We start from the raw sequence: 24462 nt of genomic DNA, 5'->3' as shown, positions 1-24462 counted from the left end.
CTAGTGTAAATCCTACCTGCAAAGAGGATGAGTACAGATGTGCTTACTTAGCTCTTCCCCTACCCCATCGCTGTCTCCAACCCCCCTCCACAAGTTGGAGGGAGAAGTGTGAGGTGGGAAGCTGCCTCCTACTTGTGGAGATAATCGTTAGATAAACCTTAGATAATCGTTGCCCCAATACCATTTTTCATGCCACAGAATTTTTAGACTCCCATTTATTCTGCATCCAGGGCACTCCTTACCACTGGTTTGGCAAGAGGGGTACACACAAAATTAACCATAATCCACACCTATCCTCTAACTGTCCCTTCATGGTTTTCCCTGAAATACCACATTTTGATGCGTTTCTCCCTCTGATACCAGCTTTATCCAAGTTACGGGGAGGGGGGGACTCAGTGCTTTAAGCCGGCAAAGTGTACACAGCCTCTTTCTCACATTCCTGTTCTAGAGTCCTGCCCACACAAAGCCTCTAAAGCAGGGGGGGGGGGGAGAGCTTGTGCCTCTCCTGATGGTGCTGGACTATAACTCCCACCATCCCTGACCAGTCAGTGACAATGCTGACTGGGCCAGATGCGACAGAATCTGGAGGAGGCACAGGTCCCCCATCCCTGTTCTAAACCCTCTTACAATGCACCTCAGGGGGCTGCCATTAAGGAAAGTCCCTGGTGTAGATACATATACTTTAGAGCTTCTGAAGCTGCTCATACTGGCACATTCATTAACAGAGAGGCAAACTGTACAAAATGCGGCAATCCAAAACAATCCCTTTCTCTATTTTGCTTGGAGAAGTCCCTATTAAACGACACCAGCCACAGTATTTATGGGTGTGATAAAATATCTCCATCTAGTGGAATTTCTAGGCAGCGGTAGCAAAATAAAAACCAATAAATAGTTTCAATACACATTTGACTCTTCTGTCACTTTTCTGACTCTTTCTGTCCTGTTCCTTTAATTCTCTCTTTTTATGCATAATGAACTCCGTCAAATTAAGTCTATAACAGTTTATGGTAAGTAGCTTTGAATTCAGAGTGGGAATTCTCTTACTGTTTTTTTCCTCTTGTTTTTCAGGGAAGGAGACTGGTGGGAAGCCCGTTCTTTGACTACAGGAGAAACTGGATACATTCCCAGTAATTATGTGGCTCCAGTCGACTCCATCCAAGCAGAGGAGTATGCTTTTTTAATTTTATGGAAACTGTTTAAAGCTGTGCTTAAAGAAAGTGCAAAAGATTTTGTGTGTGATTGATTGGGGAGATTTTCAAATTTCACATTGGTTTCCTTCTTCAGCTCGATGATAAATAATTGGGTAAATTAGTGGAAGGGGGGAAACTAAACTCATTCTCATTAGGTAGGAGGACCCGAAAATTATTAGGTAGGAGCACCCAAAAATTATTGGCCTGAGTGTCTTTCATGTTGCAGTTGGTATGTCAGCACAGAAGACAAATTGTATAAATTTTGCACATGCCAATTCACTAGAGACAAAGGCGTAATAATTGCAAACTGAACAAACTTTTTATAATTGTGGCTACAGTATTTAAATGTAAATGCTATGGGATTTTTTTGCTGCATTTTCAGTACTGTGCAAGGTCCATTGAAGTTGAAAATTTAAATCTTAAACATGCATATTTATTCAATGGTTTCTAGATCTGCCAGCATAAGTGGTTCGGTTTGGAAACTATTCTGAATGCACATTAAATAGCTGTATCCTTCTGTTCTGCATTGTGCATTTCAAATAAATGTCAGGAGTCAGGTCTTGGCAGTTGTCACCACAGGTACAAGTTGTTCATATTTGCATGAGTCACACATCATGCTAAGCCAAACCATGGCTTTGTGTGAACGGATGAGTGTATAGCCTCCCAGAGAAATTAATAACTTTACTCTCTCGAAATATATTTAAAAAATTTAAAAATGTCCAGTAGCGCCTTAGAGACCAACTCAGTTCGTTCTGGGTATAAGCTTTCGTGTGCATGCACACTTCTCCCTTGTCATTCTGTTTCTGCACTGCACAGAGCTAAGACGTGGCTTGGCTTAGCATGTCATTTGAAATCAGCTCATGGTTTAGCTTTTTCAGAGAAACTTTGAGTCATAAGCCATAGAGTAAACCTTGGTTACAGCTCATGGTTAGTCTGACTAGAGCTAAATCATGATCCCAGGTTCAGACCACTGGATAAGCCAGGCCATGACATAGTACAGCGCAGAAGCAAAACCATCAGAGAGGATCAAAGTGGCCATGAACTCTTCTCAGAGAGCCCGCTTCAGACTAAACCGGGGGTAGGCAACCTTCAGCCTGCTAGATGTTACTGAACTACAGTTCCCATAAGCCCTAGCAAACATGGATGATGGCTAGGAGATGGGAGTTGTAGTTTGGCAACATCTGGAGGATCATAAGTTCCCCACACCTCCATTATATCATGGTTTGACTTTTCATGAGGTGAACCATACTTTTGACTGCTACTGCAGTTGTCCTTTTCCATCTTCTGCTTCCAGAAGAGTCCTGTACCATTTACTATCCATAGCAGGTTTCCAGATTGTATTTTCAGGACACAAGATCCTCACAAATCACCCTTAAATAACCTCCTGTTTGTACAAATTAGAATAATATTGCTCAGCCTTCTATTTAAAATGAAATTTTCTTTCTCGGTGTTTTTGGTAGATGGTACTTTGGAAAACTTGGACGAAAGGATGCTGAGAGGCAGCTGCTAACATTTGGAAATCCTCGAGGAACTTTCCTGATTCGTGAGAGTGAAACCACCAAAGGTAGTATGGCCAGTATTTTAATTGTTAAGTAAACTGGGAGGGGGGGGGATGGATGCTTACAAAGCAATGAGCCGATAACAAGTGGGCCTAATCTATCATACATACATTGGTTTTTTGTTTGTGTGACCTATGAGTGTCAGTGTTGAGTTTACCAGTATTTGGTATTGAATAATCATCATTTTTAGTTCATTACTTCTGTAGTGCCTTTCCTAAGTATAGAAAAGCAACTGCAGGGGTATGGGGTGACGTCTCCAACTTTTGCTGCATGCTTGTGGAATTTTGCAAAGCTCAGAAAAAGAAATTTATATTCGACACAATAAATAGCAAATCACTGTTTGCAATTGGTTGAGAATTTGATCAAGTGTATCAATATAATATATATTTAAAAGAAGGGGAGGTTGAAGATGAAGGGATCCTGTGCACATAGATAGCTTTTATACTATGATTTCCTTTTAATTTTGCTTAAGTTATCACTTAACGCATGCCCTAGACATGAGTTTTAAACTGTCATGCAATTCAAAACAGTCAAGCAATTCTTGATTTTTTTTAAAAAAAAAACCTATACAGGTGTTATAATTGTTGTTCAGAGCTGACTTCAATATAGAGGTATCACTTCTCTTAAAATACTGAAAGTTGTAGCTGTAAATTTGTATTTCCAGCAATGTCTTCTTTTGGCATACGTTATATATGATGCCTTAATTATGCCTTTTGTAATTACAGTGAATGGTCCTTTTTTCTTTGGACTGTAATATGTTATCAAAAGAATTTAAATTACTTTTAGTTTGAATTAAGGCTATTTCCTTTACTTCTGACTACATGTAGCTTTAAAAAAATTGTTTAATAGGTGCCTATTCATTGTCTATTCGTGACTGGGATGATATGAAAGGAGATCATGTCAAACATTATAAAATTCGCAAACTTGACAATGGAGGATATTACATTACAACCAGGGCACAATTTGAAACTCTTCAACAGCTTGTTCAGCATTACTCAGGTAATTTTGCAGATAAATGTTTGGTATATATTCTCAGTTCCTATAAGATATCAATAGTGTATATAGAACTTTTTTCTGTATAATACATTAAAGAATTATTCATTCATTCATTCATTCATTCATTCATTCAATAATTTAAATATTATTCACCATGAGGTACCAGAGCAGGTTGCAACAATAGAATATACAATTATAAAAACAGATACAATTGCAAAACACATTAAACTGTTCCAAATGTAACACAGCAATATCTGATGAGAGCAAATAAACAGTTTCCTTTAAAAAACCAAGAAAATAAAAGCAGCTTTGCACTGCATAAGCAATGTTCTTCATTAATTGCACTGCTAGAGTACAAACCCACAAAGAAACTATTGGGAACATTGACTGGATAATTCTTGCTAGCTATGTAGCATATCAGTAATTTTTCTTTCTTTGATGCTATCCAATGTTGTGCAACCAGACTTCTGCTTGTACAAAAGGACTTCACTTTCCTTTCCCCCATCCTGCATCCCCCTAAGTGCCCCCCCAAATCATTTTAAAGGCAGCCCCATATACTTTATTGCAGTAATCCAAACAAGAGGTTGCCAGAGTATGGATAACTGTAGTAAGGCTGTCTCCGTCCAGATAGTACTGTACATTATAGTTAACATGCATGTTTTATTACATTGATTTCCATATACTGTATCTTTAGTAATAGTCCATACTTTGCATTGTAGCACAGCTGTGAAATAATTAGAAATGAATGTCTGTATAATTTGCACACTTTTTCCTCACACTTTTTTGTTGTGCATTTTGTTACAAATGTTCATATACACACACACACACAAACACTTCTATAAATATTCTGCAAAGTTCTTATCTTCAAGATGTTTCCTACCATTATTTTAAAGTAAATTTATTTATAACTATATTTTAAATTGCTTATTCTAGTCTAGGATATCATAACTATAATGGTGCCTAAGATTGTTCAATCTTTAAAATGTTTCATAAACTGTAGGGGGAGGGGAATCTGTTTGGGATTATTGCTGCATCATTTTATTTCTGTTTGTAATATTACTCAGAACTTCTCTGAAAAGAAAACCTGACCTTCGATTTCTGCTTGGTCTAAGGTTATGCTAACTAGAGGAGTGCTGACAATTTATGCTTCAACTATTTCTTAATATTAATCCTACGTCTAATTCTTATACATTGACTCCCTGTTTTGCATTGCACCAAAGCCCTCAATCTTGCCTCTATGATCTATTTATTCTATCCCTATACACATTCAGACTTTCACATTCTAATACTTTGTGATTTCTAGTCTCAGCTCTTCTATTGGTGTAGTGCTGGAAATGTTATCTTTGACAGATTTTTGCCATTGGTAGGAAAATATGTGGCTGCAAAGACATTGGCTTCAGCCTGGACATTTGGGTGGCTGTTTCAAATTGAGGGGTGATGGCTGGTGAGATAGAATGGAAAGCAGTAAATTGCCACCACTGAACAGAAACTGAGAGGGTGGGATGTCTGGGGTAGCCAGTTTTGTTTTGTTTTTTAAGTACAGGGCTTCTTAAACTTTTAATACTTGTGTAGAAGAAGGAATTTCAGCAGATACAAATGGTCATGCAAGCCACATCTATTGAAATTCCTTCTTCTATCCTGGGAAGCTGCTTAAACTTAAAGGTGGGCCTGTTTGAGGGTATTTGAAGCAGGGAGAAGCTTCTCCCTGTGGTGTGCAGGTGTGCTGCTGATGAATGGCCGGCATCTCTCTCTTTGGGTGTGGTCAATTACATTAGCCAGCAGTGTATCTGCATGGGTGCTGCATGAGCCACTGCCTGTCTCTGCTGCCCACTCATCGTAAGGGCACAGGCCTGCCCTCCCTGTCAGTGGCAGCCATTTGCTGCTTTCTACTCCACCTCACCAGCCACTGCCAGATATGGCTGTCGGCTCTTTTCCTCTACAGCTCCTAGCTATGTGTTCTGTCCCAGTACTCCTTCCTCTTTTAGACTACCTCCCCACCCCCACCCCCGGCCTTCTGCTATGAAGGTCACAAACAAACGAAATTCACAAACAAACAAACAGTGGCGTAGCGCGGGGGTGCAGGGGGTCCGGCCGCACCGGGCGCAACATCTGAGGGTTAGGATTAGGGGGCACAAATTACTTGCCTTGCCCCGGGTGCTGACAACCCACGCTACGCCACTGCAAACAAAAAACCTCTGCCTCAAGCTATGGTTTTGTTTCCATTGGGAACATAACTGGCCATGTTGCAAATTCTGATAGTGTTAGGAAAGCAGTTTTGAAAATTTTTGTGCCTAGATTTGAGCTAGCTCATAAACAAGCTGCAAGAGCCTCTACGCATATTCTGGCACTACACCATCCTGAATTGTCTATTAATTGGTTTCCCCTAGCTCTTTCACCCCGTCCACCATTTCTCCCTTTTCTTCTCCTTACCTGCAAAAGTTTGCTGCATCTGCTCCATGTTTATTTCAGAAAACCCCATTTAAAAGATTTACAAACTCTAGGTCAGGCTCCTGTGTATTATAATAGAGGTATAACATGTACCTATCAGCTCCAAAGAACAAACTTGATTGTATTAATAGCCATTAATTGATTTTGTCTGATACCCATGTATTTCTGCACTCATGGGTGTAAAGAAAACCGTTTATTTATCATTTATTTATAATCTGCTCTTCAACCAGGTCCCAGGGCAGACATATACAAACCTAAGCAAGAATTAAGCAATAAAATTAAAACAGCATAAAACAAAATGCAGGCTTCAATTACAGATAGCACCAGCAGCAACAGCTGAGGGTCCCTATAGAGAAAGTCTACTCACAAACTCCTGCCCCATGAATCTCATTGTGCTTTGGGACCACAAGCAGTGCTTATCCTACTGATCTTAAAACTGTAGCAAGTTGGTATGAGAGAAGGCCTTCTTTCACATAGTTGGGGCTTAGATGATTCTGGGCCGTATTAGTTTTAAATCAATGCCAGCTTTTTAAAAAATAAAAACAAGACACCACAAACTTGCTTCTGGGCATTTGTTTCCCCATGTCCCTTATTCCTAAAGCACCAATAAAGACAAGTAAATCATATATAGTTACCCAGTAGTGGACAATCCAGTAGCCACTACTGCATTTATATCTTAGATAAAGCCATCCAGGAGATACTGCAGCCCATCAAATTGCTGTTATTTTAACAAGCCTACAGTTTAAATGTCCTTTTCCTGCCTTTCAATATTTGTCCTCACTACTTGTGTTAATTCCTAACTTGGAGCCTCTTAACTCATTGTAAGAAAGAAGCAAAAAATAATAAAAAGTAACACTACAAGGAAGCAGTTGGGGCAGGTAGTACTGGGAGTGGGTGGTGCTGTGATCTAAACCACTGAGCCTCTAGGGCTTGCTGATTGGAAGGTTGGGGGTTTGAATCGGCACGATGGGGTGAGCTCCCATTGCTCTGTCCCAGCGCCTGCCAACCCAGCAGTTCGAAAGCACGCCCGTGCAAGTAGATAAATAGATACCGCTGCGGCGGGAAGGTAAACAGAGTTTCCATGTGCTCTGGCTTCTGTCATGGTCCTCCGTGCACCAGAAGTGGTTTAGTCATGCTGGCCACATGACCTGGAAAGCTGTCTGTGAAAAGCATAAGTGCCGCAGCCCCATAGTCACCTTTGACTGGACTTAACTATCCAGGGGTCCTTTAGTTTAGCTTAGCTTAGCTTAGCTTAGCTTAGCTTAGCTTAGCTTAGCTTAGCTTAGCTTACTGTGGTGATAACTTTACAATCAGTCCATCTGTGATTGTCTGTGTACAGACAGGGAGCTGATTTGCAGGGCATGCTAAGCCAAACCATGGTTTGGTGAGACTGCCTGAACATGCAGGTTCCTGGAAGGGAGCTCCCAGCCATTTTCTCCTCCCTGGTCCCTTTTGCTGCTATCCCAAGTTTTAGAATCAGGACAGGGCAAAGTGGCTGCAAGCTCGTCTTCAGGAGCTCACACATTTGTGTGGACTTACTAAGCTGAAGTTATTTTCCCAGCCCCACCTGCCCCACATGCTTCCTTGTAGCTCAAAGAATTCTGCAGACTTTTGTCATGCCAAACATTCTAAAGATCAACATTAATGTGAAAATACATTAATGGTGACATTAAAATACAAAATGATGTAACATGTATGGCATCCATTCATGGCCTCCTTGGCTTGGGGTGGGGAGAAGAAACCACAATTAATGGAAACCACAATTTGTAACTTAAAACACTTTTTATTATAAAAAGTAAGATTCTCATAACAGTTAGACTGAGGTGTGAGGATTTTCATTTTATGTGCTGCTTTTTTTTTAAACTTGTTAAATAATTTGAAAATTTAACGAATAAATAATTTATCAAGTCAGACAGCATTAAATGAATATTTTGAACTACATTATGCCAGTCGCCCATAAATGCAGAATGTTGCAATAACAGGAAGAAACTAAGAGATGATTTTCCACTCCTTGTGCCAAACAAATAATGGGATTAATAAATGCCCTTGAGTGAATATTTCAAAAGTGAATGTTTTAAGTGTACAGTTTGTTTATCTTCAAGCTTTTGGGGGAGAATGCTACTAACAAATGATGTAACTTGTTTACTAGCATTGTTTTTCTTGCTTCCTGTGTATGTTTCATGTTTGTTACTCTTTTCTTTTCCCTCTGCTTCACTTCTGCTTCATCAGAGAGAGCTGCAGGTCTTTGCTGCCGCTTAGTAGTCCCTTGTCATAAAGGAATGCCAAGGCTTACTGATCTGTCTGTCAAAACCAAAGATGTCTGGGAAATTCCACGAGAGTCACTACAGTTGATCAAGAGACTGGGAAATGGGCAGTTTGGGGAAGTATGGATGGGTATGCAGAGAAAATACATATATATATATATATATATCCCATAGTCTCCCAACTTTTGGGGGCAAGTATGGAAGATGGAATGTGGAAGCAAAATGAGCCGTGACCAGCAACATCAAAGAGCAGATGTCTTCGATTACTTAGGATAACATGCTTCTGACTTTGAAAACCTTTCATTCTGAGCACTGAGTAATTTATAGATGGAGAAGAAGAAGAAAGAAAGAAAGATGATCTCATATGCTCTCCTGGCTCTATATGTCAGGTTTGACAAACTACCTTCAGCTTAAGAATCAAGCCTCACGCACTCTAATCTGTTAATTATGTAAAGGTTGTGATGAGCCTTCTACCTCAAAATTAAGTGAGCATGGGCACTGAAGGACAAAACCACCTTCCATCTTTCTCTGTGCATGTAATAACTGTGTGGATTATAAGTATTTCTTTTATTAATTTCCTTTCCTGTAGAAAAAGCTGATGGTTTATGTTTTAACTTAACTGTGATTGCATCGAATTGCACTCCACAAACTGTCGGATTGGCTAAGGATGCATGGGAAGTGGCACGAGATTCATTGTTTCTGGAAAAGAAGCTGGGTCAGGGCTGTTTCGCTGAAGTGTGGAGTGGTAAGGCAGTGGAAACTGTTCTGTTTGGGATAGATAACTTTAAAGCCGTCATAAAAAACCCTGTCCGTCCGTTTCAAAATCAGAAAGCTATCATTAAACCAAGTGAAATAAATCTAACACCTAAATCTAAAGTTAGTGACACCTAAATCTAAATTTTTAATATGGTCTCTTGATGCCTAGTCTGTCAACATGCTAGCTATGCAAGTCTACATGGGCTTTGAGCAGACCACACCAAGTGCTGCCTTTGTGCAGTGTCACAAACTTCAACACTGATATTGCAGAAATTTATTCTAGCACTGCAGTCAGATAATACAGTACATATCCTTTGTATTTGGTACCCTTTGTACCCGTTCCTAAGTTTCAGCATTTGTTAACTGGTCCCAGAAATGAAATGAAGATTGGGGCTATGCAAATATGTACTGACTAGTTTGTCAATCGTTCCTATTGAGTTCTATGAAACAAAGTAAATGACCTATAATTTGAAATACCGTATTTTTTGCTCTATAAGACTGACTTTTTCCCTCCTAAAAAGTAAGGGGAAATGTGTGTGCGTCTTATGGAGCGAATGCAGGCTGCGCAGCGATCCCTCTTGCTGTTCTGGCTTCTGGGATTCAGAACATTTTTTTTCTTGTTTTCCTCCTCCAAAAACTAGGGGCATCTTATGGTCTGGTGCATCTTATAGAGCGAAAAATACGGTACATCTGAAAAGGGAGAAAACCTGCTCCAGATTTCAGAGTAACCAGGGTTAGGCAGCACTGGGCAGGTTGAAGCTCGCTGAAGAGTTCTCCCCAAGTTCACTTTTCCACATATATCAATGGGGAAAAGTAAAGCACTACATTAGGAGATTTCATTGTAAAACCTTCACTCTGTCCTGTAGAGTCAGCAAGGTAGGACATCTTTGCTTACCTGACCTGTCAACTGCATTGCTGCAGCCTGCTGGGGAGGAGGGGTGAGACGGCAATGAGCTCAGTAAACACACTGCTGGGAGCAGGAGATTGGTTCTGCCCATGGTTCTGCCCATGCATTTGCATCACATGGACCTTGCTACCACCTCACGTCTCTCCCTGCCAATAAGCCACAGTGATACCAGTGACAGGAGGTCAAATAGTCATGATGCCTTGCCAGTGACTACTGCCTCAGTTCCTATCAAACTGGTTACAAATAAGTAGTTAAGCAACCCTGGGGGTGGGAGTTGCATGAAGACTACCTATTCTGCAGAATACGTGAGAACAAGTTGCTTGTGTGTATTAACATCTATAGGCATGTCAGCATAGCCCCTTTATGATCCAGCTTTCTCTTCTGGATCAAAATAAGTGCCTCTCATTTCAGGGGAGGCGGAATCTATAGATAGTTACCAAAAAAGTATTGAGCTAATGTGTGAATTCCTGCATTAACACACTCACCATTGTTGGTTCAATGCAGAACTAAGAGTGAATGAATTCCTTAGCTCTGTGTTTTATTTTAAATAAAAAAACACTATGTGATGTGCTGTTTTGGCCAAAGCTATATATATATTCTTCTTCCATTAGGAAGTCTTTTTATAATGAATTCCCTCAAATAAATGGAACTAATTTTAGCACTGAAATATCAGTCTGCACTGTTCAGTCAACTAAATTAGACTTCTGCTGATTTGTGTAAGGAGCTCAAAAATTATGGCCTCTTTTAATAATAGAGGCAGAAAAAATTATTCCAAGTTGCTCAGGGCTGTGTCTCAGCTGTGCAATAACAGTATGAAATAGATTAGCCTAAGATCAATGGCTTGTCCTTGGTCACTTCGTTTACAACAGAGAAGTTTAAACTAGCTTAGCATATGTGTATTCATTCCTTTGGCCACTACAGTGTATGGATCTAGATTACAGTAACTGGCAACCAAAAAATGCACAGCCTCATTAATGTCCACTGCTTCTTAGATGTCTCACTTACTGATCTTTGCTGCTTCTGTTCTTTGTTTACCTACTGCGAGTAGAGTCTTGTGAGTTCTGTGGACACTGGATGTTTCTGCTGACAGCATTTGTGGGTGTTTTGTAGGTACTTGGAATGGAAATACTAAAGTGGCAATAAAGACTCTGAAGCCTGGCACAATGTCCCCAGAATCATTCCTGGAGGAGGCTCAGATCATGAAAAAGCTAAAACATGACAAACTGGTCCAGCTGTATGCTGTGGTGTCTGAAGAACCTATCTACATCGTCACAGAATATATGAGCAAAGGTAGGTTAACACCATGCTGCTTGTAGATGTGAGTCAGGAATTACTCTCTAGCTTGATTAATGCAAATTAGCATCACCTTCAACCATTTGCTTACCCATTATTTTTAAAGCTACCCATTTGAAGTAATTGTTCTTTATTGCATTTTTCTCTCTCCAAGGAGCTGAAGGGGATATAAATAGTGACAAAAGGTGATGATGTACACAAGGCTGGGTGGATCCAGAGTGTGATGAACACATCTTTGGGGGAATAGGTGGTGCTTGGCACCTTGAAAGAGGCCGTAGCATGGTCAGTTCAGGGGAGGGGACCCTAGACCTGATGTGTTTTAACGACTACCACCTAGTCACAAATACCTCTTTTTGGGCAAGGTCTACAAGATGGTTGTGGTGGTGCCATTGCCAGCATCATTGGAGGAAACTGGTTTTCTAGTCTCATTCCAATCTGGGTTCACACCTGGGTTTGGGACTGAATCAGGCTTGATCACCCTTTATCAAGAGTGGAACACTGGAAGTGCAACTCCTGGTGGATCACCCATCAGCTTTTGATACCATAACCTGGACTTTATGAGAGATGCATATTGGGGCACTGTTCCACAGCGTTTCTCATCTTATCTCCAGGGAATATGATTTTGGAAGAGTGTTTCCCAGAGACCTGACACTAGAGCTGTGTGGTATCACAGGCCATTGAGAGTGAGTTTTAGAAGATTTGAAGCAAGGTGCCTTTCTCTATAACATCTCAACTGGGAATGGGTGAGCAAGCCCTGGACCAGTGTCTGGATGCAGTGTTGGGCTGAATGAAGGCTAATAAAATGAGCCTGTATTCTGGCAAGATTGAAGCTCTGGTGGTGGGTTTGAGAAGTCAGTAAATTGCCTGTCCTGGATGTGATTGCATTCTCCCTGAAGGAGCATGTGCATATTCCAGTGGTGCTCCTCAATCCAGTTCTGCTGTTGGAGGAACCAGATTACTTGACAGAGCACCCTGTCTAACCCTTACATTTCCAGTAGGTCTCTGCATTCTCCAGGAGAGTTTCTGCTTCAGGTCTCAAAACTATCAAGACTCAAAGCAGGGCTTTCAGTATGGCTGCTCCAGTTTTATGAAGCAGCATCCCAGTTGAGATACAACAGAAACAACTGAAGAATTTTTTTTTGTTTTTGGCAAGCTTTTTCAGCTGGATGAAAAGATCACTGCCTTATATGTTAATTTTGTGTTGTTTTTAAGCCTATATTTCATTTACAGTCATTTTCTTTTTTCTGTTTTATTTTAGCTGTTTCATGTTGCCTTGAGACTGCTGTAAAAGGCAATTCATAAATAAGTTCTCCTCAGCCATATTTTATCCCATTACAATCCTGTGAAATAGGTCAGATTGGTTGTACTAAGGCAACACATTGACTGAGCTTCATTGAATAAATGTTTGTTTAAACTAGAGTCTCCCTGGCTGTAGTCTGATACAGTCAAACCTCGGTTGTTGAATGTAATCCATTCCAGAAGACCATTCGACTTCTGAAACATTCGACAGCCGAGACACGGCTTCCAGTTGGTTGCAAGAGCTTCTTGCACTCAAGTGGAAGCTACGTCAGACGTTCAGCTTCCAAAAAACGTTCGGAAACCGGAACATTTACTTCTGGGTTTTCGGAGTTCAGGAGCTGAAACATTAGAAAATGGAGCTGTTTGAGAACCAAGGTTTGACTACACCATATTGTTGAAAAAAGAATGTCTTGCTCAAAGCCTATTCCCCCAGATGAAGTTCATGTCTTGGTGAGTATGCTGTCTCTGGCATTTCACAGCACTACCCTCTGCTTGCTGCCTTTCATTGCTATCCTCTGCTTGCTCACAGGACAGTTTAAGGAGGATTGACCTGCCATCAGCATGTTATACCTGAGCCTCTACATTACATGTTTCCCCACTGTTTCCCATTGCATTGTTGAAGCAGTGATGGAGAATGCCTCCTTTAATTATTATTGCGTTGACTCGTTGTATTGTATAAACATGGCCTCTGGTTTCTTTGAGTGTCAAATGAATTGATTACTCATTAATTAAACTCTTAATGAGTAAAGAAAACAGCCTTTGATTAATTGGAGGGTATAAAAGTTGCCATTTACTCCATGTCATAATTAGATATTTTGTGGGTGCCAAGTTAAGTGGGGATTAGAATTCAGCCTGATAGTCTTGACCAGAACACACCAGGGTTACCTGCGTGAGTGAATGAGGGTTGTTGATTCATTTTAACAATCTTGAATCCCTCATCATATACACATGAAGCCCTATTGAACAACATATTGAAATTAATTTAATCAACTTTAATTAAATCATGTATTTACCCAAAGCACTAAAATAGTACTATTCCCCACAAGGCAGCATAAAATAAATTATGTAGGTACACACAATATAAATTCACATGAAAGGGCATTTGTTTCACAAATGGCAATGTTTTCTTGGACAGAATGTGTTTCTTCACTAAAACCTTTCTGGTCCCAGAGCATTAAAACTGCCTCTGTCTTTCTGCCCCTGTTGCTTCTGCTGTACAGTTAGGACTGCACAAAATCTCCTTGCATATCACTGTCAAAACCCCTCCATATCTCTCTATATAATTATTTGCATGCATATTTTTCTATGCCCACTTGATTGTGGGTGACAATCTAGCAAAGAGTTTTAAGTTACTATTTTTAAGTGCTAGAAAGGAAACATACTTTTATGTATTTTTAATTGTGTTTTCACTTTGTCGTCAGATTGTTTTCCGCATCCCTTCTCAGATTGCTCTGAGCATTTCCTAGCAACCATGTTTTCATAGAGATGAACATCTGCTTTTGTTTGTTTGTTTAGGACAGAAACCATTTTTAAAAAGAATTTTGCGAAATCTATCACTTTAGATATTACTTTTGTTTTTGGAGACATGGATGATTCTGTAAGTTATGGTTCAGGGCACAAAAGATTAACCCTTGCCTCTGTGCTACATTCTTCTTACAGAATAACAAAGAAAAGAAATTCCTTTTTAAGATTGGTAATATTATTATCACAACCACTTAACCCTTTTTGTCATTTCAGTGTTGAAAAATGGTCCATTTCTTTCTTACCCATCTTGCTGTTCCTAGCTGCTCTGCAATCCATACCAGGCTATTTCCCCTTAACACTGTATCTTTAAATTTTTATATATTACTCCATCTTATTCTCTCTTAAATGGAAAGGGTTATTGATTTCCACTTCCTAAGGCAATTGTGGCTCCATGGATTTGCTGAGCTCAGGCATTGCCGTGCGATCTAGCCACTTTCTCCATCAGGGAATGCTTAATGAAGCATTCTGAACTGACCTTCTAATACATTACCTGCATAGAAGGCCTCTGCAAGGTATTGTTAGGGTGGTGAGAACTCATATTAATGATGAGTTAGCCATGCATGGGCACTGGCATCTTTTACCTTTTAAAAAATATTCATACAAAGTAATTGGTTGATCTTGTTAAAGACTCGCTCTCTGTTGGGTTTGCTCTGATTTCATGCAAACTGATACGAAAAGTTGTAAATTCAGAGTAAAACACTGTTTTCCCTTCTTTGTTTTCCCCTATTTTGTTTTGGCAAAGGGAGCTTTATTAAGCTGTTTTACACTTCCCGCTGCATTTACATTTAGGGATAAAAGAACTATATCTTGTTAAGTTTATTATATATTAATGTCTTGTATTCTATATCCAGAAACATTGTTTACTGAATACACTTGCTAGATATTCCATTTGCTTCTGAGAGGTAGCTTTGGTGATAGTTAATGAAAAGCACATACATCCTAGTGATGTGATCTATTGGCCTGCTTTGCACCACGGCTTAGCACAAACTAAGTATGTAGTTTCCAAGAGAGAAGGTCATGGCCACTTTTCCCCTTCCCAAAAAGTTTGCTTCTGTGCTGTGCTAAGCCATGGTCTGGTTTAACATGTTGTTCAGACCCAGGATGGATTTAGCTCTCCCAGACAAACCACAAACAGTAAACCATAGGCTAAATTTTGGTTGCAGCTCGTGGTTAATCTAGAGAGATCTAAATCAGAACCCCGGGTTCTTACTGCACACAAAGTCAAGCCATGGCTTAGCAGAGTGCAGCACAGAAGCAGAACAACTGGAAAGGTGCAAAGGAGCTGCAGTCGCCTTTCCCAGGGTTCACACACTTGCATGTCCATGCGAAGACATAGTTTGGTTTGGTGTGGCACACAAGCCAGGTTAATGAAAATTATAACAGTTTCTCAAGATGCACATTTCTGCGTTGCTCAAAATGAATTTCACTCGCCAGAACCCAGGCACCCCAAGCAAAGAAAGCCCTATCCCAGCCAAGTGTCAAAACAGCAAGACATCACACTTTCAACATTTGTTTGCCCACCTATCTCTATATGCAACTATGTATCTTTCACTGTATATTAAAATGTAAATTAATGAATGGTATTAAGTGAGAAAAGGTGTGAACAAGGCATAATGGCCAGTCCAAACAAGGCATATAGTAGCTTCTACAATAATATTTTTGGAAGGATTCTCATGAATCCTTTTCATGAATATATGCCCATAAATGTTTAAGATGGAGTGTACAGGCAACTATGACAGCACAATAATCTTATGCTGGTGTCATAATAATAATATACATCAGGAGATTTTTAGGTTGGGATAGTTAGGTGTTAGAAAATCTGGTACAGTGGTACCTCAGGTTACATACACTTCAGGTTACCACCACACTGGCTCTCGTGCTCCGGCGGTGCAGTGGCAGCAGGAGGCCCCATTAGCTAAAGTGGTGCTTCAGGTTAAGAACGGACCTCCGGAACAAATTAAGTACTTAACCCAAGGTACCACTATAATAGGTTTGAAGTATGAAAGTAGGATTGTAGTTCACTTGAATTAATCTAGCATTTCAGATTCTGTAACTCTGTAAACTCCATCTGGTTATCTTACCTGAAATCTTCCATAAATTGTATGACCTACAATTTTTTTAAAAAAATATGTATCATTACATTCAAACAAAAACATTGGTGTCTGTGTATTGTCCAGCACTGAGTACCTAAACCTCTTTAAACCCACCCCCTTTTTTTGCATTGCAGGAAGTTTGCTAGATTTCTTAAAAGATGGAGAAGGAAGAGCTCTGAAATTGCCAAACCTAGTGGATATGGCAGCACAGGTAAATTTTGACTATGTGCTTAGTACAATGTACTCATGTCAAGGTTCTGTGCTCTTTATTAAGTAGAGTGTATTGTAAATCCAACAGGTTGCTGCAGGAATGGCTTACATTGAGCGAATGAATTACATACACAGAGACCTGCGTTCTGCAAACATCCTGGTGGGAAATGGTCTAATATGCAAGATTGCTGATTTTGGACTAGCAAGATTAATTGAAGACAATGAATACACAGCCAGACAAGGTAGGATAAGTAGTCACTATAACTTTTACTGTAGCTTTCAAAGGTGATTGATAGAAAAACATGCCATAATCTTGATGGGTCTTCTTCCTACTCATCTAGTGTAAAGGAAATGTGAATCAATGTTCAATTCACCAAGTACAGATAGGGAATTATGAAACTGTTTATCAGTTCCAATACATGGGAAATGTAAGTGTAATTGTATAATATATGACCTCTTTGGCCAATTTGACCAGCGGTTTTCAATAAGAATTTCTGAAAGATAAAGAGGAATGGGATTCTGTTGCTGAGTGTAAGGGAAAACGAAACAGACCCTAAACCAGGCATAGGCAACCTCAGCCCTCCAGATGTTTGGGACTACAGTTCCCATCATCCCTGACCACTGGTCCTGTTAGCTAGGGATCATGGGAGTTGTAGTCCCAAAACATCTGGAGGGTCGAGGTTGTCTATGCCTGCCCTAAACGCAGTACCATACAACAGCAACAACTATGGCTTGTGTTGGATGGCTGCTCAAGCAGGCAGCAACTTGTGCACACGATCTTTATTTTCTGGCGCCTCCCCACCACAGCTCTCTGTACCCCCAAAACCATCTCACATTGGTTGGGTGCCTAAATCATGAGGGCTGTCTAATATGGGGCTGCAGTGCAAAGGGGAATATCCCAAATTTAGGCAATTCATCCCCTGCACTGCAGGCCCATACAGAATAGCTCCTATTGTTCAGGATGCTTTTGACCCTACGGAGAGAAAGATCAGCTGTGTGAGCTTAAGCAACCAATGGATAAAACCCTGTCAAAGGGAACAACAGCTATAACTAAAGTGGAATATTATTTCCTTAGTGTACTGTTAAGAACATTTTAGAAGAAACTGTTCTGTAAATTCTTCACTCCATATATATGGATCAGTCCATATATGGATCAGTCCATATAGTATTTTTTCTCTTATGAATTCGTACAGCCAGCATATCTTGAAATTTATCATCCCAAGGAAAACTAAACGTAATAGTCAAACATTCTGGTTGTAGCATGATCATGTAAAAATGTATCATGCAAACCAATTATTTTCTTGTTAGTATCTAAATATTTTATTGGTTGAAGTGAATTTACTTCACAGCCTGTACCATGCTTTAATTCATAGCATACTTAAACTATGCTACTTTGACTTTATCATATCTATTTGAATACTGTCCGGTATAATTGCCAGTGCAGTACATAAGGACATACAGAGCAAAAACTAAAATAAAACAAATTCACAGTTAAAAACCCTCAGCGGATTAAATGTAGTAAATGAAACAGTCTAAAAATGAAAAAAAAAAAGCCCAAGAGAACACAGGTCTTACTGGGCACCAAAAACATGTAAGCAAAGCAAATTTCCCTAGCGAGAAATTTCCATCAACAGGGCTTCACCGGTGGAAATACCATTGAGAACAGAATGCTAGACTGGATAGGCCTTTGACAGCAGGGATTATCATATGTTCTTAAAAGGCCTTCTCTGTGGGGAGAGCCTCCACTAGTGACCTTGCTTTTGTGAAAAGCATTAGGATCTTCTCTTAAAGGGCAAACTTAATATCATTGTCCGGGGCCCACAGTAACCAAACTGCTTTGCTAATAGTTCCCCCCAAAATGTATGCTCTATATAAAAATGCAGAATTAAATGAATGTTGATTGTAATACACTTGCAGATTCTTCTGTAGATTCTTCTGCATATGCAGTCTGCAAGAGGAAATTCTATAATCAGCCTGAGTTACATGAATTAATTCAGACCTATTGGCAATGACTTCTCTATATGCATTCCAGAGCCTGTAATTCAGATCACTATCTGGAATTTCTCCCTTATATTTAAAATAATTTTTGAAGCAAGCTTTTAAATACTGGCGTATTGTACAGATTTCCTCTTGCTCAACATTGCTTAATTCCAGAAGGGCTGTTGATGGCATAGTAACACTTTGAAGCAATAGCTGTTTTTGTATGTTTTCCCCCACGACCCTCTCACATAGATTTTCCAGAGGGATGCAGCTGGGGGATTGTCGTGTTTATCTAGCCAGCTACTGTTCCTATGGTGTCTCTGGCACACAGGAACAGAAGACTGGCTGGGAAAGTATGATACAGGCTGGCAATTGCTTTTGGAGACAGGAAGCGCTTGTTTCTGTTAAGAGTTGAAGGTTGCATGTCAAATACACTTGGCTTTCATTTTTTCCCCCTTGCCACCTGATAGTTTGTGTACTTGACATTAATAGAACTGACTTCCTGCCTCTTCCACTCTCTAAAAAGTGCTCCTATGAGTCCCTGAATAAATTGCTAAAGGAAGCAGATGGTGTTGATACCCATCTCCAGTGGTCTTATAAGATGTGGTACTATTCGTTGAGTCTGATTTTTCAGTGTTTTTCTAACATTTACGCTGACTATTTATAAGAGCAAAATAGGCCTGCAAACTTTATTTATTTCCTATCAATCATGTGGAAGCAACGGGTGGGCATGCACTGACATGTGGTTTCCCTGGCATGCAACAAAAGCTGTCCCTGCCATCTCACTCTGCCCTGCATAGTGTTGCAAGTCTGGCTGCAAGTCTTGATCACTATGAATGAGTGGCCAGGTCATGATCTACAGGCGCTTGACAAATTAAATTTCTGTGAATTCCTTTGTGAACTGACTGGATCTAGTCCTCCCAGACTTACGTGTGGATTGGAATGTAACTATCCTTTGGATTTTGCCCTTCACCAAAACATCTTTGAAATGCATATTTAAGGGCAACATTCATTTAGAAACATAGCATCGTAGAATGCATGATAAAATACAACTTCAGTACCAATTTCCATGCAGATGTTTTTTAAAAATATCATAGGGTTGCCATACGTCCAGAATTTCTTGGACATATTTAGAAGACTGCAGTTGGAAGGAGCTTTCGTGGCTGTGGACGTATGGCAACCCAACCCCAAAAAAGCTCAGCTTTTCTGTCCGGATTCTCACTGTTTGAAATATGACAACCCTAACATATTATAGTGGAATGAATGCACTTGAAATTTACATAGACTGGAAGGTTGGTATACAGATTTAATTAATAATTAATAATAAATAGACTGATCCATCTATCCCTGTTCATGACACACCCACACAAAATGCCTGTGTTTTCATATGCAATTATGTATTTTTTAAAAATGTTGATTTTATTTTAGGGAAAAATAAGCTAACTTGTTTTACATAAATGAGACTCCACTCCCCCCACTAGGGTCTAACTGTCATGCTGGAGGGGAGGAGCAGGATTTTCAGAGGGGTTGACACTTGGGGAGGAAAGGCTTAACCCTTTCATTGCAGCATGCTACTATGGTAGAAAAACAGAAAATATAATACAAACCATAAAACAATATTGAAAACATTAAGCCAATAAAAATTAAAAACTACAGAAATAAAATGGGCTAATTCCTGAAGCTTTGGGAGAAAAGAATCCCGCCCCCTACTAAATATTGGGGCTTGCTTCACTTGCAGAGGATAAGAATTCCAGAGAACTGGTGCAAACAGTGATAAAATCATGTGCTCAAGTGACAGCATGCTTCACCACCATGGCATGCTGCACTATCAGCAAATCTTCATCCACTGTTCTCAAGAGACCAGGGTGAAATTAGAGGGAGCGGTGACTTCTCAGATACCCTGGTCAGGAACCACATAGGGTTTAATACACAAGGATTGAATCTGACGTGCTAATAGCTGGGGAAAAGACAGGAAAAGGGAAGAGAGAAGATGGGTGTTTAGATGGGTGTTACAGGCATGTGTTTGAGAGTGATGGAAGGTTACTCAGTACTGCTGTAGAAACCTTTCACAATACCTAGGTGCCTTTCCATATGCGCGCATCATGTTCAAAATAATTATGCTTCTAGATTTTGCAATAAGAACAGGTAGATTGAGATGGTGCCAAATGCACCCTAATTTCTGATTATCACACACACACACACACACACACACACACACACAAATCACTGTCATTTATATGCAAATATACTCAGAAGCATCATGTTGTAAATATGAGAAAGAAAAGAAAAAAAGAATGTTGTGGCCTGAAGTCGATATTAAGTAGAAAGAAGCTTTGAATTAAGTAAAGAAATGAAGTGACCTCCTACCAGCCACTGATAGCTCAATGGTAGCTGCTTTGTTCTCTCCTAGGTGCAAAGTTTCCAATAAAATGGACTGCCCCTGAAGCTGCATTGTATGGAAGGTTTACAATAAAATCAGACGTCTGGTCCTTTGGAATATTGCTGACAGAGCTAGTAACAAAAGGGAGAGTGCCATATCCAGGTAAGGAAATAAGAAACCATGCTAAAAATGATTTCAGACAATTATGTGAGTTGGGTGAAATCTGTGGCTTTAATGCTTGGATCCCAACAAATTATACGTGTGCATGGCAGAGCAAAAAACCCCCACCTCATTTCAGGCAGCAAAAACAATACAGTGGTGCCTCAGGTTAAGTACTTAATTCGTTCCGGAGGTCCGTACTTAACCTGAAACTGTTCTTAACCTGAAGCACCACTTTAGCTACTGGGGCCTCCTGCTGCTGCCGTGCCGCTGGAGCCCGATTTCTGTTCTCATCCTGAAGCAAAGTTCTTAACCTGAAGCACTATTTCTGGGTTAGCGGAGTCTGTAACCTGAAGCGTATGTAACCTGAGGTATCACTGTATGAAATTTTATCTGCACACAGAGATCTCCTCCACATATGCATTGCACTTCAAATCCTTGCCATAGTCAAGAGGCAATTTCTCTCAATTGTATGGTGTCAGTAGCCCTGTTTGGGCATTGTCTGAACTCTGCTCAGATCACGCAGGGGACATGTGGGTATGTGGGCTGGCTCCATCCCTTATCATCTCCACCCCTGAACTTCTCACGTCGAGTAGGAAGATCTGAAGGGGGATTTCTAAGTGTGTCCAGCTAAGCACACATAGAAGGCGTCCCACAATCAAGAACCCTGTTCAGTCAGTGTTCCCAACCATGGTGGGGGGGCACTTCTGCATGTGTTCTGCAGACCCACAGGAAATCCCCTCTAGAACTTTGTACTCCCCAAAGAGATGGGGACACTCAAAGAGATGAGAGAAGGGTTTGGGTGCATGGCCCCGCTGTGCTCTTCATGTGTTTGCAGCAGACACCTGACAACACCTTTTCTGAATCACAATTTTGATGCACCTATAATTTAGGTGCCATCAAATGCAAATTTAAGTATTGTTCATCCACAAACTACTTCTAGGCACTCCAAGTACTGAATTTGCTATTCTGTTTGATAGTTCTGGCACGTTGAAGCCACTTACCATAATGATAACGTGTGATAAATACTTCATCTTGGTATCTGCTACTGGGCCAAGTGTTACTGTTAGTATATGAAGCTTTTAACAACTTGGACCAGTCTACCTACAAGATGACCTTACCCCATATGTGCCCACTCAACTGCTTTGATCAGCTGAAGCAACATACTTACATACATAGGCTTCTTCAACTTCCTTCATCAATCTATTCCACAACATAATATTCACAGAAAAAGGGTCATTGGCAACTTTAAAAAATAAAAAAAAACTTATCACAAATTTTGCTGGAAACGGTAAATCCAGATTAAATGAGTGTTGGGGGATACAGACTGGCATGTTGATGCCAACATGATGAACACCAATACCACATTAATTGCCCTCTGGAAGTGTACTAAAAGAGGGTGTGAATTCATTTAAAATTAATCAGTCTTTGGATGGAGTCCTGACAAGATGATGGTTGTTAAGGGAAATATGCCCAGCCCTATTGCTTTTTTCCAAACAAAATTCATTTTTAGTACATCTCTCTGTTGTTGTTTTTGCAGGTATGAATAACCGTGAAGTCCTGGAGCAGGTAGAACGGGGCTATAGGATGCCATGCCCTCAGGATTGCCCCATCTCCCTACATGAGCTCATGATCCACTGCTGGAAGAAAGACCCAGAAGAGCGCCCAACATTTGAGTACTTGCAGGGTTTCCTTGAAGACTACTTTACTGCAACTGAACCCCAGTACCAGCCAGGTGACAACCTGTAATTTTTCTGGTATGTGCAGACTACAGTTATCAGGTGTTCTGACTGCAGCTGACAAAGGCTGACTAGCTACTTCCAAAGGCTGCATCTTAGAGCACCAAAAAGCACTGGAGCCAGAAGCTGAGAATTCCCAGACCTAACCTGCCGTAAAGATCTGAATGTCTTCTATGAACAGAAAAGTGAACACTTGATTTTGTTCTTCATCAGAGACTCAGAAACTGCATTGTTTTGATGTTATGTAAACTGCAAAATCTTTGTTCAGTGTAAATAGTAATTCAGTGCCAATAACATCCTAGTGCTTTCCTTTTTTAAAAAATAATAATAATGCAAAGTTATGTGATTTTAACTAGTCTTCTCCTGATTCAACTAAAGTATTATTTTCCAAAAGTGGCCTCTTTTTGTCTACATTTTTTCACGTTCTAACAAAATAAAATCAGGACCAGTGTTTGGGGATTTTGATTTCGTTTGGTTGGTTGGGTTTTTTCCTTTTCCTTTTTTGCTTTTATATATAAGATATATGTAAAATATATACATACTTGTATATATAGTTGTGGGTGCTACTGCAGAGGAAACTCATTTCAGAAACGGATTAGCCATAATGCTGAAGCACCCAGAAAAAGACCAATTTCCTTGTAGACATGAAACACTGGTGAAGATTCTGAAAGCCAGTGACTGAATTTTTGGCTTTTGCCAAGCATGACTTTTTAAATTGGATTGCACTTTTGGGTTTGACTATGTACCTGTAGGTTGTTGTAACTTTTGATCTTTCAGAAATCATGTGCAGCATTTCCAGCAACTTTTGCCAACTGCGTGGTTTGAATTTGTGATCAAAATTTAATAACAAACTTATTAAAACAAGAAAATGCGCCATTACCTGTTCAGACTGGAAGACTGAAACTGCAAGTACTTTCCTGTATCAAAATATGTATACTGAACATTTTCTGATTTTTTAAAAAAATTAATAAACATTGCAACCACATGCAAATAGTCTCAACCTCATAGCATTTTAATCATGTCCCCATGCTTAACCATTCATCAGGCATCCGCTAGAGTACCTTTTTCACATACCATAACCCATCGTAAAGTAGGTGTTTTAAATGTCCTGTACTGCTGATGAAATTACTTTCAATATGTCTGCAAGTGTTTCAGTGGAATTACTATGCACTTCTTTTATGGGGAACCGGGAAGGGAATGGAGGGATACACGCAAGTATTACTTTTTCAGTTGTCTGTATCAGCCTTGGATACCTTCTTTTCTTACCTTTAACCAAAAAGAAAGAAAAAAGCCACATCCTTTCTATGTCTCTTTTAAGTTTTTTTTTAAAAAAAATAATTTTAGTCTTAATTACATTTTGTTGTTGTTTTTATTTGCAAGTTTACATTTTTAAAAATGTTTAACCGTCTTAATTTAGTAATTAAAAGAGTATTTTACATTTGGATTTTTGTTCTTTCATTTAAATCATAGCCAGATGGAGGTTTGTAGCGGAGGAGAAGTGTACTTGGCCTCTTGGCTCTTGCCGCAGCCTTGCATTATGAAGCTGATGTGAAACAGCTGGGATTCAGCCTAAGAGGGTGGCTGGAAGTGAAAGGGTTTTGTACTCTTATAATTATTCAAGAATTACTTTCTTTAGCGTGAGTCTTTGTGCACTGTTGTCAGAAA

General features: G+C 39.8%; 1 protein-coding gene across 26 annotated transcripts in view; it reads left to right on the top strand.

The window, feature by feature from the left end:
- Positions 1-24241, top strand: part of FYN (FYN proto-oncogene, Src family tyrosine kinase) — a 109079-nt gene extending 84838 nt beyond the window's left edge. For 14 of the 26 annotated variants that reach the window (XM_083731322.1, XM_083731333.1, XM_083731341.1 and 11 more), the window contains 9 exons: positions 1069-1167; positions 2651-2754; positions 3599-3748; positions 8423-8587; positions 11231-11410; positions 16464-16540; positions 16628-16781; positions 20930-21061; positions 22599-24241. In XM_083731322.1, coding sequence (XP_083587448.1) covers positions 1069-1167; positions 2651-2754; positions 3599-3748; positions 8423-8587; positions 11231-11410; positions 16464-16540; positions 16628-16781; positions 20930-21061; positions 22599-22807 — 1270 coding nt within the window. In that variant the 3' untranslated portion in view covers positions 22808-24241. Of the gene's footprint in view, positions 1-1068; positions 1168-2650; positions 2755-3598; positions 3749-8422; positions 8588-9046; positions 9203-11230; positions 11415-16463; positions 16541-16627; positions 16782-20929; positions 21062-22598 lie in introns of all 26 variants that reach the window. The other 12 variants (XM_083731331.1, XM_083731330.1, XM_083731329.1 and 9 more) reach the window with 3 other exon arrangements.
- The last annotated feature ends 221 nt before the right edge of the window (positions 24242-24462 follow it).

This window comes from Podarcis gaigeae (genome assembly GCF_964106915.1).
Source record: "Podarcis gaigeae genome assembly, chromosome: 3".
Classification (NCBI taxonomy): Eukaryota; Metazoa; Chordata; class Lepidosauria; order Squamata; family Lacertidae; genus Podarcis; species Podarcis gaigeae.
This window is presented reverse-complemented; position numbering and strand designations above follow the sequence as displayed.